Genomic DNA, 24,702 nt, shown 5'->3' with positions numbered 1-24,702 from the left:
TTTTAGCCTTGATGTGTAGCTTACTGTGATGTAGTAGTAATAATACAAATAATAGTAATAAGTTCACTGTATCAGCTTAGTCTAAGGCTAAATGCGAGAATCCTTTATTGACATTGCCCTTTTCCCTAGGTCTGACTGCTTTGCGCAGTGATGAAGTTATTGATTTGATGATTAAGGAGTACCCAGCCAAGCATGCCGAGTACTCCGTCATACTACAGGAGCGAGAGCGGCAGAGGATAACTAAGGAGTACTCTGTGAGCACTCTTAGTGCAGTGAGTAACACTTTTATTTGTACTTATATATATATTTTATTTATTTAAATTAATGAATACATTTGTTCAGCAAGGATGCATTAAATTGATCAAGAGTAACCTTGAAGTTTTTACAGAAAAAAATATATTTCAATGGACTACTTGCAAATTAGTTTTGTTTTCAAATAGTACGGCTCGCTAGCTTCCGGTTGTGCTATAGCCACCTAGTTGACTGAACGCCACTGTGTATCTGCAAGAAGTTTTAAAAACCTGGGCATTTTCAAGAACGGCAGAAGAAATGTTTTGATGAATAATATTAGAATGGTCCTTTATTTACATTTTTTTTTTAAAGAGGTGGTTGTTTGCCCCTTTTTACAAGATGTTCGTAGAGTGTGTATGTGAAGTTTTAGCTCAAAATGCCCCACAGATCTTTTTTTGTAGCATGTTAAAATTGTCACTTTTTGAGGGTGAGTTTTTGTGTGTGTCTTTAAATGCAAATGAGCTGCTGCTCATGGGGCGGAGCTTCAACAACTCCTGTTAGCTGATCTGATAACCTCATGCAGACATGCCATGAAACTGTTCAGCCTTTTGTGTTCAAACTGGAGGCGGAGAATGAGGGAGAGACTCAGAAGTGACAACATGTAGAATGAGATAGGACGTTCCTGAATGTTTAGTTGATTAATTTATGTAGCTGATGTGGAATTAAAGGGTTAGTTCACCCAAAAATGAAAATTATGTCATTTATTACTCACCCTCATGCCGTTCCACACCCGTAAGATCTCCATTCATCTTCAGAACACAAATGAAGATATTTGTGTTGAAATCCGATGGCTCAGTGAGGCCTGCGTAGCCAGCAATGGCCAACATTTCCTCTCTCAAGATCCATTAAAACATATTAAATCAGTTCATGTGAGTACAATGGTTCAATAATAATATTATAAAGCAACGAGAAAAACTAAATAGCGACTTATATAGTGATGGCCGATTTCAAAACACAGCATCATGAAGCTTCGGAGCGAGATGAATCAGCACGTCGAATCATGATTCGGAGCGCCAAAGTCATGTGATTTCAGCAGTTTGGCGGTTTGATAGGCAATCCGAGTCATGATTCGACACACTGATTCATAACACTCCGTAGCTTCATGAAGCAGTGTTTCGGTGCACCAATTATAAAAGTTGATAATTTAGTCACTGGCTTGATTTACTGATGCATAAACAATATTGAACTCTAAGAAATCTGTCTGAACTTGAATAATTACACCTAAATCACTGGTCACAGATCAGGCATTAGATTTAATACGGTTACTTACATGTCGCATTACTGTCGAGTCTGTTTGCAAAGCCTGCGCGGAAATTGCAATTGAATTACCAAATAATCTACTGTGAAATCCTGTTGTTTCAGATCCTGTCGTTTTCTAGCCTTGGGTTTCAGTAAAAGCTGTTTTTCAAATAACAAGCAAGTTTTGAATCTTGAATATTTCTAAAGTATATTATATAACCTCTCAACTGTCAAAAGATCAACGAAAACTTTAATTCTCAGTTCATGACCCCTTTAAACATTGACAGTCATTTCGTTGCGTATCATTTACGTGAGTATGATTATGGCACAATTCTTAATTCATGTTCATAGTAGTAGCACTGTCAATGTGTTACTGTTTAAGACTTATTAAATGTTTGCCATCATTACATTTCTTTAAGGCAGGTAGCGCATTCATTCAAACAATGTTAAATGACTGGAATAAGAGCACAACAAGCGCAACACAAGGAAATCCTGTTTGCCAGTCTAATTCATTTATACATGGAAACTCGACAGGTATGAAATATGATCAGTATGTGAAAAGCACTGTTAATGAGAAAATGAGCAATACATTGCTGCAGGTTAGTAGGAAATGTATGTATTATTCACACAACGCATTTGGAAAAGAAAATATATAGGAAAGTTTCAGCAGGTTCAATATTCATGTTAATACAGAGAACATGATTCATTGTTTTAATCAACTGTAATCAACAAGCCATAATAAGTGCAATGCAGAAGTAGTTGTGCAAGTAGCCGACTTTTTACTTTGGTTTATTCATAAACAAATCCTGATAGCTTGAAAACGTCACAGTTTCCACAAATATTACACAGTAAAACTGTTTTCAATATTGATAATAAGAAGAACTATATTCTATATTATTTAATAACTATATTATAACTAATTAGTTTAAATTATATTAAGCCTTAAAGTTCTGCATAATTAAGGGCGTGGTCACTTGAGTGACAGGTGGATTGCCGCTGCTGTCACTACTAGCCATTTGTCTGCTGTCTGTTAGCTCCACCCACTCCCCCTGTTAGCTCATCTTTGCCCATTTTCTGTTATCCGGGAGTGACGCGTGGTGACGCGCTGCCAAGATGGCAACACTTTAGGCTTCAGAAACGCTCTTAAGAAACCTATGGGTGACGTCATGGACACTACGTCCATATTTTTTTACAGTCTATAGCCCCGTTTCCACCGAAATTACCCGTAAAAATTTGTTCCAGGGTCTTTTTTAATTGGAACTTTTTTACCCCCAGACCTGCTACTGTCTGCGTTTCCACTACGGTCTAAAGTACCATGAAGATTAGGCAAATTAGTCCAGAGACGTGGGACTGCGCGCGACTTCTCCTCCCAGTCAGCGACGGACAGTAATCATTTTTATGCGATACTGTCTGCAACAATATAACAAGTATGGAGGAGATTCAAGCAGCGCTGCTTTTGTTAGTTATGTATTGGTTTACTAACGAGGTAATTAACAAAACGGCGGAAAAGAGACGAGCACTGATACTAAAGTGTATTCTGAAAGCTCGTAAAGCCAGATTTAAAATAAGACAACGTATGTTATTATCAGCTATTACGGACATTGACTGTGAGATGGCTGAGACAACGCGCGCCATTGGACCGAAAGAGCAAGACTGATATTTACTGAACGCAGAATGAACCTCGCAAAAGACTTTTTAAAATGCTGGTTGAAATGAAATGCTGCGTGAGCTCAACCAATCAGCATGTTCAGCGCCCAAGTCCCACCCCCGAAAGTTCCTGAACTTTTAAAAAGTACTACCTCACGAGCAGGGCCATTTGGAGGGGGAAATACTTACCCGGAACTTCATTTAGACCCTGGTTCCTGCGGTCGAAACACACAGAGTATCACCCCAAAGTCCCTAGTTCCTGGGGAAAGTTCCTGCGGTGGAAACGCGGCTTATGGTTGAGCAGCAATTCAGCGTATTAGAATGATTTCTGAAGGATCATTTGACACTCAAGACTGGAGTAGTGATGATGAAAATTCAGCTTTGATCACAGAAACAAAGTACATTTCAAAATGCAGTATATTCAAATAGAAAACAGTGATTTTTAATTGTAATAATATTTCACAAGAATACAGTTTTTACTCTTTTTGATCAAATAAATGCAGCCTTGTTGAGCATAAGTGACTTTGTTTAAAAACATGTATACTGGTATATCCTTGTTTGCAGCAATAATGTTGTAATTAAATCTGTGGGTGCTAATGGTGTGACTTTTTTTCTCTTTAGCAAATGCAGCAACAGAATCCTCAAAAAGTTGAAGCAAGTAAAGTGCCAGAATACATAAAGAAAGCGGCTAAAAAAGCTGCTGAATTCAACAGTAATTTCAACCGAGAGCGGATGGAAGAGAGAAGGGCTTATTTTGACCTTCAAACACATGTAAGATGTGCTCATGTTCTTTGATAATCTTTGTGTACTGTGGTGTGTAAAATGCATATAAAACAGCTTCATTTCGATCCACAAATAGAAGCATCCAGCAATTACCAAACAATGTCCTTGGCACAGATAACAATGCAACGTGATTGTGACTTAAATTATAAAAAAAATTATACATTGGATTTTACTTAACTTTTTGTCAACGGGTTCCACGTAACTGGGTTATGTTGAATTCAATTAACATTGTTTATTTCAGGAAACTTAAGTTTTTAATATATAAGGTTAATTCAATGACATGTAGTTAAATCAGGTTAACATTCTTAATTTTGTCCAAAACTATTAAGTTACATTTTTCTAAAATGAATATCAAACAAAAACCATAATGAGTAATCCAGTTTAACTGATTATTTTTTATTTTGGTGAAATACAATTTGTACAACATTTACAAATGTTGTCTAACAAGAAAGCGTTTTACAAAATCTTATTGGCTAGCCAGAAGATGGTTTTGTTACATCCATGGTATGCCCAAAGTAGTTTTTTTTTTTTAATTATTAAAACAACTTTAATTGTTATTAGCAGGTCCTCACCCCAAGCACATGCTCTACACTTCACCACAATGGTAACCTCCAAAAACACCAACATACCAGAATCTCTTTTAAATATAAAAATAAAAGAACATTAAGCATCTTGATGAGAGAACGCATATAATAACATTTTTATTTCAACATTAAAGGGTTAGTTCACCCAAAAATGAAAATTCTGTCATTAATTACTCACCCTCATGTCGTTCGACACCCGTAAGACCTCCGTTCATATTCGGAACACAAATGAAGATATTTTAGTTGAAAGCTGATGGCTGAGAAAGGCTTCACACAGGCCTCCATTGGCATTCAGTACATTGACACTTCCAAGATCCATGAAAGGCACTTAAAACGTCGTTACAAAGTCTATCTCACCACAGTGGCTCTACAATAATCATACAATGCGACGACAATAGTTTTTGTGCGCAAAAAAAAATCAAAATAACACCTTTATCCAACTTGTTCTCAACTTCCGTGTGTGCCTCCACGACGCATGCGCGAGAATATGACGTAGCGCCGGTGTTCGGGAATCGATGAAATACACACTTAAGCCCCATTTTGAGCACTACGCCGAGACCTAAAGCACGATCAATGTAGAATCCAACAGCTTAGACACGCGCGTCTTCCTCTGCTCGTAAACAAATCGCTTCTGGGTCATGTGTCCGAACGCCGGATCTGCGTCATATTCTCGCGCATGCGTCGTGGAGGCACACACGGAAGTCGAGAACAAGTTGGATAAAGGTGTTATTTTGATTTTTTTTTTGCGCACAAAAACTATTGTCGTCGCATTGTATGATGATTGTAGAGCCACTGTGGTGAGATAGACTTTGTAACGACGTTTTAAGTGCCTTTCATGGATCTTGGAAGTGTCAATGTACTGAATGCCAATGGAGGCCTGTGTGAAGCCTTTCTCAGCCATCAGCTTTCAACTAAAATATCTTCATTTGTGTTCCGAATATGAACGGAGGTCTTACGGGTGTCCAACGACATGAGGGTGAGTAATTAATGACAGAATTTTCATTTTTGGGTGAACTAACCCTTTAACTCTCCGTATCCAGTCCTGTGCAAAGCATGATGGGAAGGGGAAATCCTGTCCCTGGTTTCTATTAGGGATGTACGATATTGGATTTTTGGCCGAAATCCGATATGCTGATATTTTTCAACTCATTTTGGCCGATACCGATATAGGTTTATTTTTTTCCTTTTTTTGGAAACGACACCATTTTAAGCAAAAACTTTTTTTTTTTTTTTCTGGTTTCAGATTTCTGAGGAAAAGGATACTTGTTAAAGATAAATAAATGTTAATAAACTTGTTTTTATAATAAAAGTATATAAAAAGTTCTGAAACTAACAATAATAAAGTCAGTAATTTTTCACCCCAGACAGATAGAGTTGTAACCTAAATATTTTATTTTTGGATTTAATGTTTGTGCACATGAAGTAGGGGTGAGCTGACATCAGTTGATGCTGTCTTGAGCTTCAAATAAAAAATTCTACAGTTATTTTACTACTTAATTATTTTCAGTTTCATAAAATTTTATTACAGATTAATAAACTGTATATACTTATATGTATATAAGTATTTAATTTACCTGTGTCGTGCTTGTGTTATATGACATCATTACTGCAAGTTATTTTTGTATTCTACTTTACATATTATTACTATAACAACAGCGCCCCCACTAAATATATATAACAATCTACCGGCGGGCACTAGGACCTGGAGGAGGCTTCTGCTGCTGTGGAGGCTGTTGGAGTGGGGAGTCACTGTTGACAGTCACGTCCTTCTGTACACGCATTCTCAAGTTCAAGGCAGCATTTAAAAACTGTCAATATAAATCACCATACATATAATGTATTTGCTTGTTGACATAAAAGTTCCCTTCAAGAATGACCACGCTGCTGTTATTGCAGGCGCATATCTACATGTTATCATATCGGCAAGGCATATCGGCATCTTTTTTCATATCGACCTATGCCATTTTATATATATTAAGCGTTTATTGGCCAATTCCGATGTCGTACCGAAAATATCGTGCATCCCTAGTTTCTATAATGCAGTTTTAAAACAACTAAAATCATTTATGTACTCTCAACTCAAATGGATTAAAGCTACACTGTGTAATATTTTCCCCCATCTAGTGGTGAAAAGGTATATGACCATCCAGTGAATATTAGTTTCTGTTCTTCTCAATTCCGATTTCGTTTTAACTCCTACGGTGGCTGATTTAGTCCAAGATTAACATGGCTTCCAGTTCGACCTCGTCCACATTCGACACGGTGCCATCGAGTGTTAAAACGCGAAAAGGTGAAGCTTGAATTTACGGGTATGTCCCTCTTTGGCTAATGTACTTTCAAGATGGAGGGGCAACATGGCGACCGGCATTCGAACCCCTCACCCGTATGTATTTTCAATGGCATATTATAAACTTACGAGAATACTTTACTTTATTACTTGAAAGAAGTAAATATACATTAATGAGCACATATATTTTTGAAAGAACTAAGTGTTTTTAGCTAAGAATAAATTAAAAAAGTTACACAGTGTAGCTTTAAGTAAAGTGGTCGAAAAGATTTGTTGGATTAACTTAATTTACTTGAGTAAATTGAACAAGCATCAAATGTTATTTCCGGCCTACGTAACTGAAACATGTTCTTTCAAAATGAAAATATTGAGTTGAGCTAAAAGGCAACTGTTTCAAGTCAGTTTAACACCATGCAATTTTGTTTGAATGAGAAACCTGATGAAATGAAAATTATTTTTTAAATAAACTGAACAGTATCAAACTTTTTTCTAAGTAGTGTAAACTTTCCAAATAATTAGCTAATTTAATCTACGATCTGTTACACCCCAACAGAAAAACAATAGCCTAGCAACACCCTGGCAATGGCTTTGAACACCTATGTAAACACTTAACTTATTTGGTTCGCTATTTCTCTTTTATCTGAAGATTATTCAGGTACCTCAAGGAAAATACAAAGTCCTCCCACCAGAAAGAACCAAGACCGGTCCATACCCAGTTGCACTCATTCCTGGCCAGTTCCAAGAGTACTACAAAAGGTCAATTGTGTAATACATTTTCAAAATCCTGCTGAGCTTCTGATTTACCTGTTGATGATTTACTGTAATCTCCATTATACTTGAGAACAACACTGCAATGTTGTCCTAAAATATGGCCACCTTTCAGCTTTCTGACTGAGCTTTTCTTGCCTCATCTACGCTTGTAGGTACTCTCCAAATGAGCTCCGCTACTTGCCCTTGAACACAGCTCTCTATGAGCCTCCGCTGGACCCAGAGCTGCCTGCCCTGGACAGTGATGGCGACTCTGATGATGGTGAAGATGGAAAAGAAGATGGAAAAAAACATAAAGGTTCCTCTGTAAGTTGTTTTCATGTGACCATTTGTGACTGTAAATGCACAGTCGGTTTAGTCATAGTCTCATATAGCCAGACCTTTAGTCTGACGGCAGAAGGTCTGACCTCCATAGCAGTTTTCATTTGCCAAGGACCGCCCAGAGGCTGTCTGACTGACATGTAAAGCAACCAATAACCGTTTGTTTTGTTCTGCGTCATGTTTAGGGGCATGAAAATGTAACTTCGACGTCCCAACAGTAACAGACCGGTGTGTAACGTGTTGGACGCGTTTTAAAGAGTCCATGACCCAAGCTTTACATAATTCACATATTTTTTGAAATCCAGCATTTAGTTGATCCTGATAAGCGATCATTATCGCAGTTGTAAACACAACGGCTTTCTCCTTCCATGATGAGGTTTGGCGTCACAGCATCTTTGTTTCCAGGCGGACCGTTAATGAATGCGACACACATCTCCCGGAAATCCTGTAGAATTCAACCAATCAGATGACAAGTTTGAAACTCCTGAAGTGTTTCCAATTTTGTGTGCCAAAATTCAGTGGGACCAGTCCGTGGGCGTGACCTCTGAAGCTGAGATTAACACTAGTTAATGAATGTTTCACGTGTGGCGGCCTGCCATAGTCTAATATGTCCCGCCACAGTTTCATAAGCCGCGTATCCACCGCGGGAACTTTCCCCAGGAACTAAGGACTTTGGGGTGGTACTCAGTGTGTTTCAACCGCAGGAACCGGGGTCTAAATAAAGTTCCGGGTAAAAATGTCCCCCTCAAAACGGCCCTTCTTGCAAGGTAGTACTTTTTTCAAAGTGCAGGAACTTTCGGCGGTGGGACTTGGGCGCTGAACATGCTGATTGGTTCATGCAGCATTTTATTTCAACCTAAAAGTCCTAAGTCACCAGACTAATCTTCACAGTACTTTAGACCGCAATGGAAACGCAGACAGCTGCAGGTCTGGGGGAAAAAAAGAGTTCCTGGGAAAAAAATTCCTGGGGCAAATTGTTCTGGATAATTTCGGTGGAAATTGGGCTTTAGTGATCCGAAAATATATTTAACGTTGCAGTATCCACTAATCAAATAGCAAAAGTCTGTGACCTAAATAAGTCTGTTTACGCTGCAACTTTCAGAGCAAAGTGGGCACACACGAGAAACACTTCTCACACTTTTCTCTGTGTTGAGATAAAAGCCCAACTGCAGTTTTCGTCAAAATTAAAGCTCAAGGGTTTTTATGTTGCAAATGTAGAAATTAGGGAAAAAGTATAATTTCCATTCTGTAGCATAAAGTGAAAAATACTTATGAAGTATTCATTTTCATCTATTTTACAGTGCATTTGTTTAACAATATATGGCAATAACTGTCATAGGGATAATAATAATATAAAATGGTTTGATAATTTTACTATAATTAATTTACCATTATATACTAATTGTTTGGCTTCCTAATACACCAGAGTGAATGTAATATAGACTGATAAAATAAAATAATTTAGTCCTATGTAAAAAAAATTTGTAAAATATCCAAAAACCACTAGGCCAGTGTTATATATTTTGTTCAGTTGAGTACTTACAATATCCCAAATGTTTCCAACTATTTGTAAATCGTGAGAAACTGCTATTTTAACCAAGGAACCGGGACATGTGAGGGAGTCGCCTGTCAATGGCGTCATATCTGCGTTCCCCTCGGTTTCCGGTTTTATTTTGCAGAAACACTTTACTCACTGCAGTGTGGGGATGGCTCGATACCACAATTTTGTCTTCGGTACGGTACCACAATCTAATACCAAAGTACCGATATTAAATCGATACCATACAGGGTCTGAATTTTGATGCGGGTATTGCGCATAATTTTACTCACTCTCGCAAGTTTTGGGTTTATGAAGCGGGAAATTACCGCAAATGTTTATTATTAAATTAATCAACAAAGATTATCACATCAATCAGTCATTTGGAAACTTTCTTGTAAGTAAATTTGCCAGAGCAAATTGCTTCTGGCTTCAAAAGACATCGCACCTGCACTATAAAAGCAACCTGCGCGCTCAGATTCAACACTTTCGCTTCCGTTGCGACAGCTGACGGACATTACTGCCCACGTCTTTTTAGACCTCGCCAATTTGAACATGCAAGCGATTTTATAGCATTTCGTAATACATATGGGATGAGAGCTCTTTGAGAGAGTTGTCTTTGCGCTCATGCCAACAACAAACACGCACGCGCACACACACACACACACACACACACACACATAAGCCTAAAGAGCTCAGGCCTAAAGAGCTCGCGCATTCCAAATTAAGTTGTTTTTCCTCAGTCAAATACACACAAGATTATGTCAAAAATGTCAATCTTTAGTGAGTAGTTACATAAACACAGTTGATTATGTCTTTCGCGGATGTAAATAGTGCAATAGTATGCGTGCAAATATTATGAGGTCTAAACGTCACTGGTTGAAACGAACGCTGGATATTAATTTAAACTATACGATCTTATGTATGTGCGTTAATCAGTGTTAAAAGAAAAATGTCTAAATTAGATCGTTAGAATTATGCACTCACCTGTCGATCTCTTAATGTCTTACAAGTCAGGAATGAAGTGACCGATGCTTGGCAAGGTTTGATAGTTCTTCAGCAGTTTTATAAGCAAAGTAATTCCAAATTTCACGTCTACTCCTCTCTTTATTAATGAGTTTTGTGCGTGTTGACTGAGATTCAACTGCTGTATTCATCTTGTTCTGTTGCCACATTTGCCGGTTTCACGTCAGTTTGGGTAGCGCGCTGCCAACTTCGGAACAGCAGCATATACCGAAATGAGCAAAATCATGATATTGTACCGTTTGAAATAAAATATATACCGGTATTTTTCCAGTACCGGTATACCGCGCATCCCTACTGCAGTGTGAACAAGTGTCATAGCAGCCGCCGAGCGAACGCACAGAGTAACGTCATAACATAATTTTCAACACACTCAGATGTGTCTAATATGATAAACAGAGCTGCGTTACCTCATACTCAAGACCGGAAAACCGGAAGTGGCGCCAGCGACTGTCATAATAAAAGTCCCGCCTCTCTTCTCATTATCAATCGCTCCAGCGGCCTTGCTCAGCTCCACAACACTTGGTCCTGCTCTGCTTCATATGCGCTCAAACATGTCGTCATCAAACTAAGCCTTTGTTTTGAACAGGCGACCTCTAGTGGACGGAAAAGTTACATAGTGCACCTTTTAAAGTTTAGGTACAAGTCAATTCACCAACTTTTTTCTTTGTTAAATTTGCACACTGAACATGGGTTGGAGCTCTTAATATCGAACTTTCAATGTGCACCAGATTGATGAATTTAACTTTAAAATTAAAAAAAAATTATTGCGGAGGGATCGAGGTCCACCCACTACAATCCTGTGGGAAACAGAGTTAAACTTCTGTAATGTGGTCACATCTACGCGCAGCGCAGACTATTCATACGGTAATTGTCCTGTAAACGCCCCCATCACCTGGATAAACAAAGCGTCAAGCTGCTTCAGGTTACTCTACTTTTCATCGTGTTTGGAAGACAACGCGCTATGAGGAATAAGCCTTGAATTTACCCCAGAAGAAGAACGCGATGCAACTTGATCCAGCGGAGGATTTTACTGACGAGTAAGTTCAATTCAGTTCACATTCATTTGCATACCCCTTTTCACAATACATATAGTTTCAAAGCAGCTTTACAGAAAATGCATGTCGACATTACAATTTAGAGTAATCTGTTATCAGAGGTGACTGTGTCCAATATACTTATTTCAGAAATGTACTTTATACAAATCATGCAATTAGCTAATAATGCATTACATTTAAGGCAGAAACAATGAGCTCATTGAAGTAATTAATCACAAGTTGTCAAGAAAATGTAGCATTGGTGCATGTTGATTCAGAGTTTGCGTCATCTGAAGTCCTCGCAGGAGTTGGAGTCGTCTCTTCACAGGTGTTGAGGCGTCTGAAGTCTGGAGAGGCTGGATTCAAACTTGAGCTGACATCCTGAGATAAAACAGAAAAGCAAATGGAAAATAGTTAGCGTAGCTGCTGTTCATAATATGTCTTTAATCTAGATTTAAACTGGGAGAGTGAGTCTGAGAACTGAATTTATGAGCCAAATACGAAAACGCTCTCCTTCCTTTAGTCGACTTCTATATCCTAGTTACTACCAGAAGCCCAGAGTTTTGTGACCTTGAGAGCGTGATGGATTGTAGGGCAATAAAAGTGCCGTTAAATACACAGGAGCTGAACCAGTTAGGGCCTTATAGGTCAGTAGCAATACTTTATAATTGATAAAGAATTTAATAGGTAACCAGTGTAGGAATGATAGAATTGGTGTTAAATGATCATAACTTCTTGACATAGTAAGAACTCTAGCAGCTGCATTTTGGACTAATTGTAGCTTGTTTATTGAGGATGAAGGACAACCAGCTTGTAATGCATTACAGTAATCCAGTCTAGAGGTCATGAATGCATGATCTAGTTTTTCTGCATCAGAAACAGATTGTATGTTCCTTAGCTTTGCGATATTTCTAAAGTAGAAGGCTGTTTTTCCAAGCCATTAAATTTTTTACATTATTTTAGGTGTTTTTACATAAACGTGTACGCATTTTACTAGTTCCCAAACTATATTGCCAGACTAAAATGTGTTAAATCGAGTGAGACTTAGTTTGGAATTGCATGTAAATGTTGTATGATAATATAAAAGCATAATACAATATAAAAGTAATATGAGTGTTTATACGGTTACATGATTCATTTTACACTTACCCCAGTGTTTACTGTAAAATACTGTACAGGAGTATCTCCTCAAGATTAGATGTTTATAATGTGCTTAACAATAATAGTTTCGTTTTGTACTGTATGATAATATAGAATGACTGCAATTTTGACTGTCTATGAATGTTTTTGTTTTACCTGTGGGGAATATAAGTAGGCTATTAGTGATTTCTAATGTAATATTGTTGCTCCTGACATTATTCTTACAGTTGTTTGCTTTTTCCCCCTCTTTTTTTATATACAGTGATCAGTTTCCCGCACCACAGATGAGTCCTGCTGACTCAAACTTTGTCTTCAAACTGTTTGAGTGCTTGACCATCAGCAGGCTCTTCAACTGCACTGGACTGATATTCTACATGATCATGGTAAAATAAGCTCCATCACTAACTACTGATGTTAGGGCAGTTTTTTCTTTCTTCAGAAGCAGGAGACACCTTGGAAATGCCAGGTATGGTTCACTTGAGTTGAGCAGGAAATGTTTTCAGAAATGGCACAAAGGTGCATAACTGTACTATTGTCTGTGTTTTGGTCAATGTGCTCAATAATGTGCCTTTGACCTTCATTATGTATATTTTGTTGTGCACGATCTTGAAAATAAACTACAAAACTACTACTCACATTCTCCTCACATTCTTTTGTTTCTGTCAATCCCATTCATTTTGATAGGCCCATTTTAGGGGAGTGTCTTTGTGTCCCCAGGTGTGAATCACATCAATGTCCATGGCTCTCGCATTCTGCCTTTCTAACATAAATAGTGCCTTACAAGATGTAAATCAATATATTGTATGTGAATAAGTGGTTAGGATGACTTGCACATTATTTTGTAGTAAAAAAATGTAGGCTACAAGACAAAAAAAAATCAGTTTTTTTTTTTTTTCACTAACCACGCATAAACGTCATTTTCTCAAAAATACTTTTACATACACGCTGCTCATATTGTTGTAGCTTGTAGTTTGTACTGAATAGAGTGTATGTAGATGCATGTACAAAGCATGTAGTAGTCTGTAATTTTTATCATAGGTACTCTTCAACTGTGAGTGACGGAATGTAAAACAAAAATCCAGAAAATCACATTGTATGATTTTTAAGTAATTCTTTTTCATTTTATTGCATGACATAAGTATTTGATACATCAGAAAAGCAGAACTTAAAGGTCCTGTTCTTCGTGATCCCATTTTTCAAACTTTAGTTAGTGTGTAATGTTGCTGTTAGAGCATATATAATACCTGTAAAATTATAAAGCTCAAAGTTCAATGCCAAGCGAGATATTTTATTTAACAGAAGTTCCCTTTCAAAGCCTACAGCGAACGGCCGGTTTGGACTACATCTCTGTACATCCTGCTTTAATGACGTCAGTAGAACAATTTGTTGACTAACCTCCGCCCACAAGAATACGCGAAAAAGGGGGCGTGGTCTTGTTGCTCTCCCACGTGGAGAAGAGGAAGTGTTGCGTTTGTCGCCATGTCGTCCAGACGCTGTTATTTTCATCCCGGAGTCAAATCACCTTTGTTTGGCCTTCAGGGGCTGTAGTTTGAGCTTGTTCATCTCCCCGTTATGGTAAGAGGCGTGACCTTTCCGGGCAACGTGCGCTAAGCTGCTGTCGAATCACAACCAGGAACCGCTGGCACAATCAGAACTCGTTACGTGTTTCTGAAGGAGGGACTTCATAGAACAGGGAAATCTTTCAAGCTGTTTTGAGGACAATGAAAACAGCGGGATACAGATAAGTAAATTGTGTGAAAAATACTGTGTTTTTTTTACACGTGAAACATGAACACATGTTATATTGCACACTGTAAACACAATCAAAGCTTTAAAAAAACGGGACCTTTAATATTTGGTACAGAAGCCTTTGTTTGCAATTACAGAGGTTATACGTTTCCTGTAGTTCTTGACCAGGTTTGCACACACTGCAGCAGGGATTTTGGCCCACTCCTCCATACAGACCTTCTCCAGATCCTTCAGGTTTCGGGGCTGTCGCTGGGCAATACGGACTTTCAGCTCTCTCCAAAGATTTTTTATTGGGTTCAGGTCTGGAGACTGGCTAGGCCACTCCAGGACCTTGAGATGCTTCTTACGGAGCTACTCCTTAGTTGCCCTGGCTGTGTGTTTTCGGTCGTTGTCATGCTGGAAGACCCAGGCACGACCCATCTTCAATGCTCTTACTGAGGGAAGGAGGTTGTTGGCCAAGATCTCGTGATACATGGCCCCATCCATCCTCCCCTCAATACGGTGCAGTCGTCCTGTCCCCTTTGCAGAAAAGCATCTCCAAAGAATGATGTTTCTACCTCCATGCTTCACGGTTGGGATGGTGTTCTTGGGGTTGTACTCGTCCTTCTTCTTCCTCCAAACACGACGAGTGGAGTTTAGACCAAAAAGCTCTATTTTTGTCTCATCAGATCACATGACCTTCTCCCATTACTCCTCTGGATCATCCAGATGGTCATTGGCAAACTTCAGACGGGCCTTGAGCAGGGGGATCTTGCGTGTGCTGCAGGATTTTAATCCATGACGGCGTAGTGTGTTACTAATGGTTTTCTTTGAGACTGTGGTCCCAGCTCTCTTCAGGTCATTGACCAGCTCCTGCCGTGTATAGTTCTGGGCTGATTTCTCACCTTCCTCATGATCATTGATGCCCCACGAGGTGAGATCTTGCATGGTGCCCCAGACCGAGGGAGATTGACCGTCATCTTGAACTTCCATTTTCTTATAATTGCACCAACAGTTGTTGCCTTCTCACCAAGCTGCTTGCCTATTGTGCCGTAGCCCATCCCAGCCTTGTGCAGGTCTACAATTTCATCCCTGATGTCCTTACTCAGCTCTCTGGTCTTGGCCATTGTGGAGAGGTTGGAGTCTGTTTGATTGAGTGTGTGGACAGGTGTCTTTTATACAGGTAACGAATTCAAACAGGTGCAGTTAATACAGGTAATGAGTGGAGAACAGGCGGGCTTCTTAAAGAAAAACTAACAGGTCTGTGAGAGCCGAAATTCTTACTAGTTGGTAGGTGATCAAATACTTATGTCAAGCAATAAAATGCAAATTAATTATTTAAAAATCATACAATGTGATTTTCAGATTCCGTCTCTCACAGTTGAAGTGTATCTACGATAAAAATTACAAACCTCTACATGCTGTGTAAGTAGGAAAACTGCAAAATCGGCAGTGTATCAAATACTTGTTCTCCCCACTGTATATGCCTGATCGATGTATAATATAAAAATTTGATTTTAACCAATAGGAATAAATTGGATTGATTGATGGCCTATATGAAAGGTGACATCATCCAAAAAGGAAAAAAACTTCCCGCCTTTTGAATAACGTGCAGCAATGAATCGTGCGGATGATAGGAAGTGTGTTGAAAAAAGTGGGTCAATTTTATTTCCTATTGACTTGCAGGACAGTTCATCAGGAAACACTTCAGATGGAGACAGCCAAGACAGCGGAATTCAATCCAAAGTCAAAAGCAAAGACCGACCCGGCACCCAGGGCAAAGACGCCACTCCTCGCTCCATCCAACACAAATCTGTCCCTGGGTACAAGGTAGAAGAAAAAAGCCCCTGATATTTTTTTTTTTAAATAACCCAACACCTCTCTTCTCCCCTTTTCGCCACCCCTCTTTTCCAGCACTTTCAGCAGAGAAGTCCTCTTTCTTCTGGCTTGATCATCAGTACCTTGTCCAAACACTCTCATGCACTCACGCACACACACTCTCGCTGGTGGTCATAGATTGGGACTGCACGAGTCAATGGAACTTATTTTCCTTTTTAAGTGTGGCACTCATTTTTTTCAGTGCCAGGAAACCCAGTGACAGTTCCTGTGTTCTGCACAAACCTTTTGAGCAATAACATTTTTGTGTGGTACTGCTGTTAGTTTAGGGCTCTCTTTCTTTTGCTGTGATGCACTTGTGAAGGTAAATACCCTTATAAAGTCAACAGTACTTCATATAGCTTAAAATACCTCTATTTATCTATCAATATTTATCTATCCACCTGCCTGTCAGTTATACTGCAGGGCACGTGAGCAGTTCCCTTTGGCTGCTTAACTCTGAAAAGTGTTAATCCATAGATATAAAACAGTTGAAGAAAATATTAAGAGTGCACTCAGTAATGTTTTCCATGATTTATAAATGTATAATCGCAAGAAGCAAAGATTTGAATAGCACTTTTGGATGAGGACTCCAATCATATGTCAAGTTGTTATTGTTTTGAAATCACATGGCCAGCTGTGTGTTGCAACCAGACCAAGTTACTAGTAATTAAAACACAAATAGCAATAATAATAAAGCAGCATATTTCCAGTGCTCAACATGTGTTTTTAAAGCTCTTTTCCATTTAGCAGCAGTTCATAGTGACCATGGCTGTCAAGCTCCAACATTTTATTTATTTGTGAATTTAAATTCTCTTTTTTAAATCTCATTCTGTATATTTGGTTTATTTTTTTGTGAAATGTCTTTTGTGATTATTAATGTCACCCATTATCCCCATTAATGTCACCATAAAAGAACCATGCATAGTTATCATATGACTACAGAAAACTTGAAATATAGCTATTCCAACTTTCAAAACATTTTATTCATTCTAGCTGATAGTCGTAAAGGGATAGATGATGCAAATCATAACATTTATACCAACATTCTTCAAAATGTTTATACCATTTTGGTTACCATTGACATCCATTGTATGGATAACTGAGACATTTCTTTCCTATTTTATTGTATTTTCAGCAGAAGAAAGGGTCATATTTTATTTTTGAATACAATATTTGATGTTCCACAGAAGAAAGTTAGTCATACCCTTTAAAGATGCTAGATGAAGAAGAGCCAGTGAAACATGACATAAACTTACTGAGTGCACTTTTAGACGTAGCTTTATTTTTCCTTTGTTTGTCATGCTAGTGATGCATTACTATCTTTCAGGCATGAAATGGTTATCAAACTATTGTTTGGTATAACATTGTCGAAGTCAGTAGTTTTCTACACTGACTCTATGGGCACCTTAAATATGATATCAGTGTTTCCTTTGATTTATTCTGTTTAAATTGTGTAAGTTGATGGGGTTTTTTTGTTTTCTTGTCAAAATGCTTGCCGGATCAACAAAAGGTTTACCTTAACACATTACTAATTTTCCACAACAACAGATTACTACATTTTACTCTTGTTGTACAAAACTAAATTTAGACAAAGTTTGGCAGTGTTTTAATACATTTAATTTAGTATCTTGCCCGTATATGCTTGCATTTCAAGCTCTATTTCTGCTTACATGAATCCTTATTTGTGCAATAGGTGCGTTTTTTTTTTTTTTAAATGTTAATGACGATCTTAATTATTCTTGGTTGTAAAGGTTTGTTCTTAATCTCTTATCAAACCTTTTCTTGTAGAAAAAATGTTTGCATATCATTTTATTGGACACTTTTTTCCCCCACTTTAATTATCATTAGTTTCCCCTGTAGTACTTTGTTTTTTTTTTATTTTGTTTTTTTAGTACTTCCGTTATCTCAGTGTAAACTGGCCCAGCTAATCTCGCAATAGCATTCTACTCAGAGTATGCATAGCATGTCGATTTTCTGTATGCAGAGAGTACCCGAATGACCTTCTACATTTGTCAGAGTAGTCTGCCAGTATACTACAGTGAACACTGTATCCCACAATGCAGTGCACTCCAACTCACCTTCAATTTCCAATCTGATGAATTCCCAAATTGAATGAAAAATGACATTTTAGAAGGGCATGATAATAACCAATTTATTTGCAAGATGAGAACACGTGAGGACATGTGATACTACTATATAGCATACTACTAGTCAAAAGGTTTTTTGTTTTTTAATATTGCATACTGTTTCACTTTCTTAGAAGAAGAATAGGCAGTATGCAGTGTATACTACATAATATATGCAGTAAACGGCTAGTATTCAATTCTGGTCAGCCCCAGTATATTTCCACCTCTTAAACATTAGATTGTCAGGATTCAGGCCCGTTCACAGCACTAAGAATGATAACAATAACTATTGTTTATTATAAGTGCTGCTTTAAATGCTCAAGCTCTTTTAAAGGAACACGCAGACTTTTGGGGACTTTAGCTCATTCACCATATCCCCCAGGGTTAGATAAGTCCATACATACCATTCTCATCTCCGCGCGTGTCTGACGCACCCACCGCTAGCCTAGCTTAGCACAAAGACTGGAGGTAAATGGCTCCAGCTAGCCTACAGCTCAATAAGTGACTAAATAACGCCAACATTTTCCTATTTACATGTTGTAATGTGTATAGTTACATCGTGTACAAAGACTGAAAATGAAAAGTTGCGTTTTTTCACTGATATTACGCAGCAAAGTACATTGATTAATACGCAGGAATAAGAATATAGTTCCTAGCCATATCGGTCTAGAAAATAGCAACTTTTAATTTTCCGTCGGTCTTAGTACACAATGTAACTATACACATTACAACATGTAAATAGGAAAATGTTGGCGTTATTTTGTCACTTATTGAGCATTAGACTAGCTGGAGCCATTTACCTCCAGTCTTTGTGCTAAGCTAGGCTAGCGGTGGGTGCGTCAGACAGAGTTATGGCACGCACGGAGATGAGAATGGTATGTATGGACTTATCTAACTCTGGGGGATACGGTGAATAAGCTAAAGTCCCAAAAAGGCGGCGTGTTTCTTTAAAGCAGAGGGGATTCTGATTTGATGCCAGTGTTTTATCATTTAGAAGCTGAACAAAAAAACATTCTAATTCCATCAATATTCTTCTCATTATAGCTGTGGTGCGAACTTCAGTATTCTCATAGACTTCACACGGTTATTAACTTTATAGTGATCATATTTGGTGTAAACGGTGCTTCAGAGTGTGTTCTTTCTTTAGTAGTTCATCATCTGGGTTTATATGGGTCGATTGTTTTATTGTGCTGATAAATCGTTGAAGAAAGGCTGCCAGAAGTGTTTTGGAAATTTGAAAACATTCGTTACATTTTAAACGATCTAATTTGAAGTTTTAGTCATGAATCACTGCGGTGCTTTATTAAAACACGGTAGGTACAGCTTCTGTTGATCCTCTCACTGTAAGTATGTTGTTGGCTTGTTTATTTCCATCCCTCTTTTATTCAATCTCTCGAGTCTTGTTAAAAGTGTTTGTAGTTAAACAACATTAAATGTTCTTGTTCCTGTTATGTGATTTATTATTATTTTTTGTTGTTGTAATACTCTTAGTTCAGCTAGTACTTTCCTACTGTGACAGAATGAAGGCTTTTGTCCTTCCGTTAACATAACTGTGAGCTTCACTAACATCTAAATGTGTCTTTAACTGTAGCTCGGCCTGCCTCTTTCGTTTTTTTCCCCCCACACAATGTTGTCACTGCTCTTTTCAGTTGAACCGTTTTTATGGTAGGGCCTCTGACATGTTCGTATTTAGAGTAACCTTTTGAATAAAGAGGTTTTAAAGAAATTAGACTGTAGAGAGATTTCTTAATGGCTGTCAGCACTGAATGAAAGTGTCAAGTCTGCATTTCTACAAGTAGCGCACAAATATTGTTGTTTTTTGGGTGTTATGACCTTTTATATACACTTATGTTACTCTTTTGCCTATTTGTTTAATGGGTTGAAACATCTTTTAACTATTTGTAATACAGTAAATATGATAGTTTAATGTTTTGTAGCTTCCTCTACGTTTTCCTCTATTCTAATTTTGAATATCGCAATATTTTATGCGAGTGAATTTACTGAAACAATCATTCAGATGATCACATTGTATGTCATTCTTGATATCCTGTAAATTACATGCACAACCATTCAAAAGTTTGGGGTCAGCTTTTTTTCACCAAAGTTGCATTTATTTGATCAAAAATACAGTAAAACAGTGATGTATGTGTATAATTTAAAATAACAGATTTCTATTTGAATATACACTATATTGCCAAAAGTTTTGGGACGCCTGCCTTTACATGCACATGAATTTTAATGACATCCCATTCTTATTCGGTAGGGTTTAATATGGAGTTGGCCCACCCTTTGCAGCTCTAACAGCTTCAACTCTTCTGGGAAGGCTTTCCACAAGGTTTAGGAGTGTGTTCCACAAGGGCATTCGTGGCCTAATGGTTAGAGAGTCGGACTTGTAAACGGAAGGTTTCAGGTTCGAGTCTCAGGTTCGGTGGGGGGAGTGAATAACCAGCGCCCTCCTCCACCCTCAATACCACGATTGAGGTGAGACCCTTGAGCAAGACACCCCAACTGCCCCCGGGCGCCGCAGCAATATGGCTGCCCACTGCTCCGGGTGTGTGTTCACGGTGTTTGTGTGTTCACTACTCGGTGTGTGCACTTGGATGGGTTAAATGCAGAGCACAAATTCCAAGTATGGGTCACCATACTTGGCCACACGTCACTTCACTTTCCCTTATGGGAATTTTTGACCATTCTTCTAGAAGTGCCTTTGTGAGGTCAGGCACTGATGTTGGACGAGAAGGCCTGGCTCTCAGTCTCTGCTCTAATTCATCTCAAAGGTGTTCTATCGGGTTGAGATCAGGACTCTGTGCAGGGCAGTCGAGTTCCTCCACACCAAACTCGCTCATCCATGTCTTTATGGGCCGACGCTTTGTGCACTGGTGTGCAGTCATGTTGGGACAGGAAGGGGCCATTCCCAAACTGTTCCCACAAATTTTGGAGCATGAAATTGTCCAAAATGTCTTGGTATGCTGAAGCATTAAGAGGTCAAACCCCTGAAAAACAACCCTACACCATAATCCCCCCTCCACCAAACTTTACACTTGGCACAATGCAGTCAGACAAGTACCGTTCTTCTGGCAACCGTCAAACCCAGACTCGTCCATCGGATTGCCAGACAGAGATGCGTGATTGGTCACTCCAGAGAACACGTCTCCACGTCTCTAGAGTCCAGTAGCGGCGTGCTTTACACCACTGCATCCCACTCTTTGTATTGCACTTGGTGATGTAAGGCCATGTAAACCCATTCTATGAAGCTCTCCACGCACTGTTCTTGAGCTCATCTGAAGGCCACACAAAGTTGGAGGTCTGTAGCTATTGACTCTGCAGAAAGTTGGCGACTCCTGCACACTGTGACCCTCTGCATGCGCTGACCCCGCTCTGTGATTTTACTTTGTGGCTGAGTTGCTGTTGTTCCCAATTGCTTCCACTTTGTTAATACCACTAACAGTTGACCGTAGAATATTTAGTAGTGAGGAGATTTCGTGAATGGACTTATTGCACAGGTGGCAACCGATCACGGAAGTGATTGGAACACCTGAATTCAATGATTTGGAGGGGTGTCCCAATACTTTGGGCAATATAGTGTATTTTAGAGAAGTTATTTATTCCTGTGATCAAAGCTGAATTTTCAGCATCATTACTCCAGTCTTCAGTCACATGATCATTCAGAAATCATTCTAATATGCTGATTTGCTGCACAAATACTTCTGATTATTATCAATGTGGAAAACGGTTGCGCTGCTAACTATTTTATGAAAAGTTATAGATATAGATGTTTTTTCATGATTCTTGGATTAATAGAAAGTTCAAAACAAAAGCATTTATTTGAAATTATAGAAATTGTTTGTTACATTCTAAATGTCTTTTTAATCTTGCTTTTGAACAAATGAACCCTCTGATGCTGTTCTGTCATTTTTTTTATTTTTTTTACCAACACATTTTTTAAAATTATTAGAATATCCTCCTTTAAATTTGGAACGGCTTGTTTAGATTCATGGCTTTAATTTTTGCACAGTTTTAGAGTAAAACGTGTTTTGGAAAATATATATTTCATAAAAAAATTAACATTTTAATAACAATAAATGTAACATATTTTAATACAAAACAAAAGTTCACTTTTTAAAACTTTTTTTTACTTCAGTAATTATCTGCCAATCTGTCATCTTTTTAAAAAGAGACCAAACTCCAGTCTGTGCTCCAAAGCATTCAAAATGTATGACAGTTTAAAGCTGGAAATTTCATTTTCAGGTCTATGCTAAGTTAATAAATGGATTATAGCTACTGCGTAAATATCATTTAGTACCATAAAATCCCCTAAAAATACAAAATATTAATTAAAGAACATTATCGAACTAAAATAAAATATTGTATAATCATTTCATTGAAATAAAAAATAAAATAATTGGTCATTTTTGACTGACACATGAACGGTAACAGAGGGCTTGCTGAATAAATGTATTTCTTTAAAAAATCTTAGCGACCCCAAACTTTTGAACGGTAGTGTGTTTTGTCCACATTTATGTGCAATACAGATGTTGTTGTTTTTTGTCTTTGTTGCTTGTCTATTATTTACATATTGTGTGCTGCTTAATTTAAATATTAGGTGATTCCAATTCATTTAAAGATCCTGGACTCAGATTACTCTGCTATTTTTGTTAATTTAAAGGGATAGTTCACCCAAAAAAGAAAATTCTGTCATCATTTACTCACCCTCAGGTTGACAGTGGACGATACCATAGTAGGGCATAAATACTATGGGTGTCGTCAACTGTCTGGTTACAAACATTCTTTAAAATATAATATTTTGTGTTCAACAGAAGAAAGGAAGGGTGAGTAATTGATGACAGAATTTTCTTTTTTGGGTGAACTATCTCTTTAATTTTAAAAATCATAGTGGTTTTGGTTCAAGCATAATATCACATGGTGTGTATGACCTTGGTTGCCATGGCGTTTATAGCATTACTCTGCCCTTGCAGCCTAAGGTCATTCCCAATGCTATGTGTGGCATATGCCAGAAGGGTAAGGAGGCCAACAAGAAAGGCAAACCGGAGGCTCTCATCCACTGCTCCCAGTGCCAAAACAGTGGTAAGTCAAAATCTCTTCCTTTATTTTAGCGTGCATCTTTTCAAACAAGTGCAATAAAACACAAAAGTCGAATCGAGATGTATTTAACTTCTAGTCTACCACACTACTAGTGTTTATTCCTTCTCACATTTCGGTGTATTAGTAGGACAGCACTCATCTAAAACTGTCACCATTGTCCTCTTGATGATTAAAGATGCTGTTTTATGATATCTTAAGCATCGTTTCCCAAGTGTCAGCATCCTGTTGGTTCAGCCTGAGGGTTTCTAGCATTGTGAGAATAGCGGAGATGATGAGAGGCCTCTCTTTGTGTTCAGGTCACCCGTCCTGCTTGGATATGAGTGCGGGCTTGGTGTCCAAGATCAAGATGTATCCCTGGCAGTGCATGGAGTGCAAGACCTGCACCGTCTGCCAGCAGCCCCACCACGAGGAGGAGATGATGTTCTGTGACAAGTGTGATCGAGGCTACCACACCTTCTGTGTGGGCATGGACGCCATTCCTCTGGGTGAGTCTTTGGATGATGCTCTATATTCATTAGGGCTGTGACGGTGGCAGTTTTTTCCCACGCGGTGGGGGCGGGTATTATTACTGATATTTATTTAAATGTTTTACAGGCTGTAGTAGGCATTTATTGTTTTACTGACGGATGTAGCTACTAAAATAAACATGCATGCTTAAATGGATGTTTGAGCCTCGTTTATATTTTTTCATGTAGGCTATTTAATTGGAGTTGTGTATGTGTATATATATATATATATATATATATATATATATATATACAGTGAGGAAAATAAGTATTTGAACACCGTTATTTTGCAAGTTCTCCCACTTAGAAATCATGGAGGGGTCTGAAATTGTCATCGTAGGTGCATGTCCACTGTGAGAGACATCCAGAAAAAATCCAGAAATCACAATGTATGCTTTTTTTACTATTTATTTGTATGATACAGCTGCAAATAAGTATTTGAGCACCAGAGAAAATCAATGTTAATATTTGGTACAGTAGCCTTTGTTTGCAATTACAGAGGTCAAACGTTTCCTGTAGTTTTTCAGCAGGTTTGCACTGCAGGAGGGATTTTGGCCCACTCCTCCACACAGATCTTCTCTAGATCAGTCAGGTTTCTGGCCTGTCGCTGAGAAACACAGAGTTTGAGCTCCCTCCAAAGATTCTCTATTGGGTTTAAGTCTGGAGACGGGCTAGGCCACGCCAGAACCTTGATATACTTCTTA

General features: G+C 38.3%; 1 protein-coding gene across 2 annotated transcripts in view; it reads left to right on the top strand.

The window, feature by feature from the left end:
• Positions 1-24,702, top strand: part of phf10 (PHD finger protein 10) — a 29,599-nt gene that overhangs the window by 3,438 nt on the left and 1,459 nt on the right. The window contains exons 5-11 of one of the 2 annotated variants that reach the window (XM_079843580.1): positions 130-272; positions 3,799-3,948; positions 7,478-7,587; positions 7,755-7,905; positions 16,072-16,215; positions 23,366-23,474; positions 23,789-23,977. In XM_079843580.1, the coding sequence (XP_079699706.1) occupies positions 130-272; positions 3,799-3,948; positions 7,478-7,587; positions 7,755-7,905; positions 16,072-16,215; positions 23,366-23,474; positions 23,789-23,977 (996 nt within the window). The remainder of the gene's footprint in view (positions 1-129; positions 273-3,798; positions 3,949-7,477; positions 7,588-7,754; positions 7,906-16,071; positions 16,216-23,365; positions 23,475-23,788; positions 23,978-24,702) is intronic. The other variant, XM_079843581.1, reaches the window with a different exon arrangement.

Source organism: Gobio gobio (genome assembly GCF_949357685.1).
Source record: "Gobio gobio genome assembly, chromosome: 18".
Lineage (NCBI taxonomy): Eukaryota > Metazoa > Chordata > Actinopteri > Cypriniformes > Gobionidae > Gobio > Gobio gobio.
The sequence above is the reverse complement of the archived record's forward strand: the minus strand, read 5'-3'. Positions and strand labels throughout refer to the sequence as shown.